The sequence below is a fragment of the Egretta garzetta genome, unplaced genomic scaffold, assembly GCF_000687185.1.
Source record: "Egretta garzetta isolate BGI_Z169 unplaced genomic scaffold, ASM68718v1 scaffold85, whole genome shotgun sequence".
NCBI classification, from domain to species: Eukaryota; Metazoa; Chordata; class Aves; order Pelecaniformes; family Ardeidae; genus Egretta; species Egretta garzetta.
Window position 1 is genome coordinate 1,928,191 of NW_009259718.1, and position 9,105 is coordinate 1,937,295.

Below are 9,105 nucleotides of genomic sequence, written 5' to 3' on the forward strand. Positions count from 1 at the left end.
GGAGGCGAGGCGAGAGGAGAGGAGAGGAGAGGAGAGGAGGGGCGGAGAGGGGTGCGGGGACAGAGGGGAAGGGTCCTCCCTTTGGGCCCGGTGCCCCCACTCGCCCCTCGCGCATGCGCGACACCTTCCGGCGTGGACACCCCTGACCATTCCGCCGTGCAGGGCGCGACTGCATCTACGGGCCGGTGGAGCGGAGCTGGCGGGGTCCTCCCGGGAGCTCCGCACGGCGGCTGTGGCAGCAGCAGGAGCAGCCGCCGCCGCCAGGCGAGCGCCGCTCGTTCATGTGCGATGCCTGCCCCGGATGCTGGGTGTGGGAGGGATGTTGTCGAAGACGGGTAACCGCATGCGTTTTCTTGGCTTCGCTGCGTCCCGATCGCTCTTGCGGTATGATTAAGCACCGTATCCGCCAGTCTGCGGTAGGTAGAGTGTGTAACCAAAGTAGGGCACCTCGCTGAGACTGAGCTGCTCCTACTGCACGGTGTTTGCATGGCGGCTTCCCGGCTGGATTCTGCTTGCCTGCTCAGGAAGCTGTTTCTCGGCATGGTCTCCGAGGCTGTTGGTCAGCTGAGGTCTGCTGTCGAGTGTGCACATTCGCAATGGAGGAGTCTAGGATAGTGTGGTCCGTATTTTGGTTGGTAAAAGGCTGTTGGGTGCTTGCCATCATGAAAAACACGCAACTTGCTGAGAGAGCTCATCTGGATTTGTTTGTCTCGTGCTCCAACTTGTGGTGGAGGAATGTCTATTAAAACCCTTGGTACAGCTGGTTTGGGGACAAAGGTCGACATATTGATTAAGGACTTGTGGCCTTTAATTTTATACTATTAGTTTATAAACGTAGACGGTAGGTCTTCACACCAGCTAAACGGATCTCATCTAAGCCATATTTTTTTTTCTATAGACTATTTTACAATGTTTAAGCCAGAGTTTGGTTTATAGTCAGGGGAATTCATAGAGAAGAGTTGAAGGTAGTTTATATTTGTCTTGTATGAGGCCAATGGTCTGTTTGTGAGCAGCGTACTTCATCCACAGCTAGCCATCAAGCTTTGGAGCACCAGAAGAGGGTCCGGTTAGTTCTCTGTACGTGATAACCAGGATCCAGTGTGCTGCTGTAGTTTTGGTTTCTCCCAAAGAGCACTCATCATGTGATGAAAACATGGGCGGCACTGTGATCTCCTTGTAGATCATAGATATCAGTACTATTCCCGGTGCTGCTCTGTACCTGAGGATGGAACAGTTTGCCTATGTCCTTTGCAGCTAATCTTTTGTCTTGTTCAGATTCCTGCCAAATACACAAGTAAAAACCTGCATAAGTTTATCTCTTCCAATTAATTTTTTTATATAAATACTCTTTATAGCTGATTCAGACCCATTGCTTGTCTAGACTGGCTTTGAACCTTTGATACCAGACTAATCAAGTGAAACTCTTCAAATTCGTACTCTCTGAATCTGATTATGTCCTGCTACTGAGCAAGTGGGTGTTGCGAATAGAGCTCCAGTTTCACAACCTAAAATTGTCAGCTAACCTCACTGGAAACAAGTACTGAAATACTCACTGGAGACCAGTTTGTATTCACTCTTTCAGTGTTGATGTTGGCGTGAACAGAGGACTCTTTTTTTAATTCTCTAGCATAGAGAGCCAGGACATAAGCAACGATGATGAATACTGCTGTGATCTTATAAACACTGAAAAGGCTTAGAATCTAGTAAGGATGCTGCCTTGTTCTTCCATATTCAGTACTGTGGTCAGTCTAAGCATGATAGACGCTAAACTGCAGATGGCTTCACGTGTGGTTGATTTAATGTTACATCTCCTTCTCCCCCCCCTCCCCAAAGCCAGGAGGGTAGGTAGAAAGATTCAGGGCTAGCTTGGCTGTTTTCTTATAAGTGAAGGCCCAGTCTAAGATTACTGGCTTGCTGTCTCTCAGCTTTGCATCATGTAAGCTATCCACAGGGGAGAATTTGTTCCAAAACTGTCACAACCTTCACCTAGAAGTTGTTCAGCCTTGCTTTTACTACAGTTCAGCACTTTTTAGCACCAGATGATGGAATTAGTCTGTATTTAGCTGTGTTTGTTACTGACATGTAAACCGTGTTGAGCAGTTGTTGGAGTTTTCTCACAGAGTCTCTCATTCAAGCTAAAAATGTCTGAACTAATAACTGTTCTCCCTCTCATCTCCTCTCTTGAAACTTGAAAACATGTTCCATTTTATCAAGTCTCAATTATTTTTTTTCCCCAAGTCTTCCACACACCTGCTGAGGTGACTATAGTAGCAAAGGGTGTCTGTTTTCAGAGAGGATGCTCGAGCAGGACATGTTGACTGAGCTGAGAGAGATCCTTGATAAATTCCAGTTGAAGGGTTGATTCTTGCCGTGTGCTATTGTCAGACCATGCCAATAGCTAAGGCTAGACTTAGCCAATGATCACTGTAATTCCCAAACTTTGCAGGCTTGAATTTTTTTCTATAGTCTTGCTTCTCTTTTCTTTCCAGTTTCATCTCCATCTCTGACCTACAGCATCAGCAGTGTGTGCCATGCTGCAGCCAGCTGACCTGGAGCACTAATGAATTTAAAGAATGGGCTCATCAAGGACAAGGTGCTTTACCTGTGCAGAGCGCTTTGCCAAGGACTTACCTGATCTTGGTTGGCTATTTAACAGATGGAAGGCAAGAGGACAAAGAGAAGCTGGTAGATGGTTGCCTATATGTGAAAGACAATACTGGGATAATTCCATGTGAGGTATGTCCTCAGTCTGAGGGATCCTGTGTTTATTCTCACTTCTGGGGCAGTGCTGTAGACCACCAGGGGCTTCAGATGGTCTGCCAACATCTGTAGTGAGGGAAATAACACATCTATGTAATAGGCAGGAAAACAGCAAGCTCAGATCCTGGGGAGAGGTGAGAAGATGTCAAAATTATCACTGCTAGGAGAACAAATATTGAATGGCCTGGGGAAAAAAAAAGAGTCAGCATAATGTACAGTTCTGTTAAACTCAACAGGATGAGGTGGCCTGGGAGACCTGGAGGTCATAGCACTACCTTCTGTTTGTTGAATTCCAACTAGTGGAGCAGAAATAACTTTCTGGAGAGTTGTACTGGGTGTTCAGTGATGCACTGATGACATGCTTTCAGGAAGTAATAGCTTGCTTGGCAGTGGTTTTGAATTAAAAGCCTTCTGAAGGTTTTAGAAGGCAAGGGGAGTCTAGATGAGAGGTAACCCCTAGAGTGGTGATGAAAGAGCGCTGAGGTTGTGCTTCCAAGGAGGTGAAGACTAGGAATAAATTGTATTGGTATGAACTTCTAACTGGAAACACAGGGGGAAAAGAAAGCAGGTGAGAATTTTAGAAAAATAGTCTGTAAATAACTAAGCCTTGCAGTGAATTAATTATCACCTTGCTGGGAGGTTGTGACTATAAGCCAGGAAATGCTAGCTATAGAGCTCAGCAAATCTGTTCCAGAGTTGCATCAGGAAGGACGGAAGTTCTCCATACGAGATAGGCGGGTGGGCAGAAAACACTGCTCTCATTTAGTAACAAAGCCCAGCAGTAGAACAAGAATTTCTGATGTGCGTGCAAGGGCAAATTAGTAAAGAAGATTTTAAGTAGTGCCAAGAAAACATACTGTAATTCATCTCAAGCTTTTATCTCTTTATGTTTTGTCTTAGCTCCTGCATTTTGAACTTGAGTGGCTGGAGTCACTGTTCCTCTTCCCAAGCTGGTCATATATACCACAGACAGACAAGAGCGCAGCAGGGTATGTGGAAATCCTGATGGATCCATTGCCAGTAAATCTCCCAAAGGAGGTACCTGACATCATTCCAGTCACCTACCCAGCACCAGCCAAGCCACTGCTTATTTCCAGGTAAACACCTAGCATGCTCAACTCCATCGTAGCACGGTTGCTCTGGTTTGGCAGGTACCATGAAGAGCACTGGGCTTAGGAAGAGCCAAATTCCGTTTCTGCCACAGGTGGAAATATAACATTGAGTGATGGAAGTAAAGGTTATATGATAAAGCCACTTCTCATTAATCAGCTGTTTTCCAGGATTTTACTGGAAGTTTGTATTTTGACGAAATAAGACAAATTTTAATTATTTCCAGATGTATTTTGGTATTACAGAAAGGACGTGGGAATAAAGTGATGATTCAACTTTCACTGACGCTAAAATTCACTCCTTGGATTAGCACAGCTTCTTTTCTTTTTTACCTAGAGTGAACCAAAAGTATTTTTGCAAGTAATTCTAGATTCTAATATGAAATTAATGTGCACCCCTGGTCAAGTTCTTATCAGATTGCTGAGATAAAAGTGCCAGTTAAATGTCAGCTGATAACAGTAACTTAGTGGAAATAATACGGTATATGAAAATGTAGCCAATGGAATTACAAACCTTGCTCAAGTTGGTAATTTCAGGTTGTGCTACATCATGTTTTATCTTCTTGAGTAGAGAATTATTGATGTAAATTAATAACAATAAAACGTCGCTAGTCAGGCTGCTTTAGTTTCCTTTTAGTTTTGTTTTGAACAAGAAAACTGTTTCCATATTTCAGTGTATACTATTAGCCTTTTACCATAAAGCTCCTCTGCTGTTACCTGATATCTGACCAATTTTCCATGCTCCTTCTTTAAAAATGTTACCAATAAAGTCATTAAATGTTGTTCCGGGTACTTGTGTATGTGGATGTCCTGGTATTTCTCTTTTAAAAAGCCATGAAGTTACGTAATTGTTTATATGTTTTAGAATCAAGAATGTATTGTTTATAGAGTGAGTGGGATGGTTATATTCAAGTCTAGCAGGAGCTGAAATGAAAATGACAAATGAAATGACAATTGTTTGTTTGAAATTAATTTTTTCTTTTTTTTTTTTAAATGAAAGTTTGAAATGACTAAAGAAATGTCACCTCTCCTCTCATCTGCTTTCAGTTTTGCTGCTCTTTCACCTTCTCCCAAATTTGTTAGGAAGATTCCATTGTTGCTTTCAGGCCTCTTTTCTCTACAGGCTTAGAGCTTCCACAGTGTCACATTCCATGGATCTACAAAACCAAGTTCTGTTTTCTGCTGAAGAATTGCTTGTGACTTTTTTTTTTTTCCCCCTCCCCCCTTTTGACCTATAATTAACTTCTTGTTCGTGGTAAACCTTTTTGTAATCTGACAGTTGTCATGGAACACATGAATTTGCTCAACATAACCTTGCTGTCTTCAAATATTAAGTTTTTTTTAAAATGTCAAAGGCAGTTAGTACATAAAAGTTAAAGTAAGGATTTTGTAGCCAAATACTGTTTTGAAAACCTCTCTGAGAGATGGTCCATATTACCTTGTTGGATCTTTTATTTCCAGAAAGTGCATGTTGCATATTTATTTATTTTGCTTTTGAGACACTTTTGAATTGTTCTTTCATCTCCGATTTCCTTTGCTTCTTCAATTGCCCTCTAGGAGTCCATGTGAGAAAAGATTAAAGCTCACTGTGGCAGGTGAATTGGCCAGACTCGGGCCTCTCCTTTGTATTCACCACAAAACATTCTTCTTTCTGTTTCTGAAGTGCTTCACCTCAGCTGTTTGGGTCCCTGTGCTGGTGCAGGTAAGTCCTTGGAGTTTTGCTTACAAAGTCACCATTGGTATCTGTGTATGGGCTACCTGATTAATTCTTTGAAGCTTGCCCTTGACTTCCAAGTTTGATTTATTCTTCGTTTTATTAGCGATTCTTTTTTTTTTTTTTTTTTTTTTTTTTTTCTTTCCTTCTTCTTCATTCCATGCAGCCTAGAATAGTCCTTGTATGTAAGAGGGCTAGTTCTATGCCCTGCAGAAGTACAGCCCTCCTCCCTCATGCAGTTGTAGCATCCCTGAACGTCTTTGCAGATATCACCCTTTTGCTAAGAGTGTGAGGCAGCACTCTTGAAGGAAAAGGTTTTTTGGTTGGGGTTATCAGGAAGAATTTTTTTCTGGTGCAGGAGATGCTGATGTCACTTTTGGTTTCTCTGTTCTAGAAGCCCAATCAACTGGCATGGCATCGTATCCTCCAGTTGGGTCACGGGTACACAATAACAGGCCTGGTTAGGTCCAGCCTGAAGAAATCTGGACAAAGGACGTTTGTCACCGGTGTTTCTTCCTGCCTTCTGCCCTACTGTGCAGAGCAGGCGAGGGAGCAGCCGCTGGACAGTGCTTGGCAAAGAGAATTCACTCAGTCATCTTCCCTTGAGGCTGCTGAGCAGCTCAGTGATTCCTTGGAGCTGGGAGTTGAAGAGGAAAGTTCAGGATCAACCAAAGAGTCCAAGATAATCTCATATGTGGTAAGGATTCATAAGGTTAACCTTCACCCACTCATGCTCTAGGTTTTCAGCTCCTGACCTGCAAGGTCTTACTTTCATCATTAATTTATTCCCCTGTTGCTCAGGCCTATGAGTCTATTATGTTCTGGGACTCTCTACGCTCCTGTAACTTTCTGTTTGCTTTCCATTTAGGGAACTGTCACTAAAATACTCAATATCCAAGCTGGTCTCTTTTTACTGGATGACAAAGTCTGCTTGTGCCTTGCTTACCAGCAGTTGTTGAACTCTGCACGTGGACTCCGACCAGGAGCATGTGTGGAGGTGAGTTGAGACTTGAGGCATAAAGCATTAAGTGGAAAAGACTCAGGCCCTGGGGATGGCTCACAAGTATGTGCGTCAACAGAAGACTACAGGGACATTGGAATTATTTCAGCGAGTATCTGGAACAAAATTGGGGATCTTACTGTCTAGGCTTGGCCATGTGAGTCGATGTGATTATTATCTGATTCCTCCCTAAGCAGTGTCAGGTCCCTCAGGCCCACTGGATTTATAGACAATCCAGTAGATTTAGGATGGGTTGATGGTTTTGGGGAGTGATGGCAGACTAGCCGTCTCCTCTTTTAAGTTGTATGTCTGTGTATCTCAGCTCATCGATGTCCACCTCCTGCAGAAGCCTCTGGTATCCTTCCCTTTCATTGTACTTGGTGCTTGCCTGAGCAGCACTGTTGTGCTGAAGAGTTTTTCAAGGCTCAGCACCCCCTATCAGCCACCAGCCTCTTCAGGAAATCTCTACTTACAGCTGCTCTTCCGCTACAATCTTGGCATGCCACTCTACCTCTGGCTGGTGAGCCTCCTGGAGACATTTGAGGAGAGGTGAGGACAGTTCTTCTGAAGTCAAGCTACGCGTAAGTGTGCACTGTAGGCTACCTGGGCATATTCTAGATCAAGAGTTCACAAAATTACTCTGCTTGGATACTAATAGCAGCAGCAATTGCTTCTGGTTTACTGGCCGAAGTAAGCCATTCATCTAGATTTCACATCATGTCTAGTTGCTTGTACCTTGCAGTTGCACATATGAGAAAATCCTGTACGTTTTTCAAGTGCATGTGCAGTAAGCCCATTGCTCTTGAGATCAACTGCAGCACTCCAGAGCATGTGCTCATGTGCTCCTGCCTAGGAAGTTTTGTCCTGAAATACAGAAGCACCATAGGGATTTGTGCCTGCCAACATGGTTCACTTGACAAATCAAGGTAGGCACTGAGGCTGGAGCTGGAAACTGTTGCTACAGCCAGATGACAACTGATATAAAGCCTTTTGTGTCCTGGCTGCTCACAGGAGCAGCAGCAGCTGCTCAGCATATCACTTTGAGATATTCTGAGTATTTCCAGTAGTGTGAGCGTTGGTTTGAGAGCCTCTGTCTTAGCAGATTCTCCCACACGTCCTTATCTCTGGGTCTTCCAGATGGCTTCCTGCTCTCCCTGACGGCTGCACTCTGTTCACATGACAGCTGTGGGACAGTTTCATGCGTTTACTTCTGGATTCTGCTAGTGAAAATATTTGTGTTTGTTCTGGAATTGTTATGGTTGATCACTGTAACTGCTGCCTTGGACTGTAAAAACTAAAACGTATATATTTAATCTCTGGCAGTCAAGTACCAGTTTATAAAATGTTAAGTCTTCTGGCACTGCGGAATTTTTACTGTGCTTTCCAATAAAAGAGCTTCAGTTTTGCTCCGGGAATGGTGCAAGCTATAAGTGTCAGTTTTTATTGGCTTTTTCACTTCCTTTAAATGTGATTGCTAAGTCCTGCTACTGCTTGAAAATTGTTCCAGTGAGTTAGTTGCTATTTGGGTTTTTTTGACTTCTCTTTCTGTTACTAAGTCATATTTTGACTGGCAGTGTGATCACTTCCAGACATTCAAAAGCAGTGAGCTAAACTTCTAAAAGGAACACAAAGCAAGGAAAATATTAGAATAACAGCACTCTGTGTTTGTTTCTGTCTTGTAATTTTTTTAAATTTTATTTTTTTTGCATCCTGTAAAAGAAGGCCAAGTATACCTAAAATGAGTAATCCTATCAAGCTTAGCCAAAATGCACAGAGGTCCATTTGTGTGACTTAGAGGGAGGTTATTTTCGGGTGGGGGTTTTTTGGTCCACTTGAGTTTGAGATTTTTGCCAGTCTGTCCATTTCTGTATATTTTCCTGTTCCTTGTCAGCTTGCCTGATGTAAGTCTGCATCACCCTTAAATGTTCCTTTTTTAAATCACTTTATGTCCTTTTTGTGCTCTCCTTAGTTCTTGTCCTACACAGCACATTCACTCATAACAAGCAGAAAGAAACCCTGCATTACATGCAAAACTCACTAAGAAGTAAGGAGTGCTAATGCTTCTAACGGTCTTATTTTTTTTTAGGTTTTCTTGTTTCTTTGGGTGCCGTCGACTGTTGCGTAGCTCCACACGGCGAAACCCTGGAGCTGCTGAGAAGTTCCTTGTCCCCCTTCTGCAAGCTGTGGTGCCAGATAGAGAGGAAGCAAGAGATATTTACAATGAAATCCTAGCAAAAACACACCAGTGTCCCCTGCAGAAGGTGAGTAGATTCTCTCTGAACTGTTTCCTGTTTGATGGAAAGGAATTCAGCTGGTTCATTCTTTTTCTTTTTTTCTTAGTATTTGACCCTGAACCCCCCGTGCCAGGCCCCATCTCTGTCTGCAGTTTGCCGTGCGGCAGAACGGAAGAGCTGGGAAGGCTTCAGTCCATCACAGCTGCTTTCCCCCTTGGAGGCACAGCACATGGGCACCCAGGAGCTGAATCGCAGACTGGTCTGGTCCTACTGCACACTCTCAGCAGG

General features: G+C 43.5%; 1 protein-coding gene across 1 annotated transcript in view; it reads left to right on the forward strand.

Annotated features, from left to right (window-relative positions):
* Positions 1–386: 386 nt before the first annotated feature.
* The window catches only part of CTC1 (CST telomere replication complex component 1), a 16,550-nt gene continuing 7,831 nt past the window's right edge, over positions 387–9,105 (forward strand). The window contains exons 1-9 of the mRNA XM_035894605.1: positions 387–416; positions 2,467–2,736; positions 3,661–3,857; positions 5,427–5,571; positions 5,978–6,280; positions 6,452–6,580; positions 6,906–7,132; positions 8,670–8,844; positions 8,924–9,098. Coding sequence (XP_035750498.1) covers positions 387–416; positions 2,467–2,736; positions 3,661–3,857; positions 5,427–5,571; positions 5,978–6,280; positions 6,452–6,580; positions 6,906–7,132; positions 8,670–8,844; positions 8,924–9,098 — 1,651 coding nt within the window. The remainder of the gene's footprint in view (positions 417–2,466; positions 2,737–3,660; positions 3,858–5,426; positions 5,572–5,977; positions 6,281–6,451; positions 6,581–6,905; positions 7,133–8,669; positions 8,845–8,923; positions 9,099–9,105) is intronic.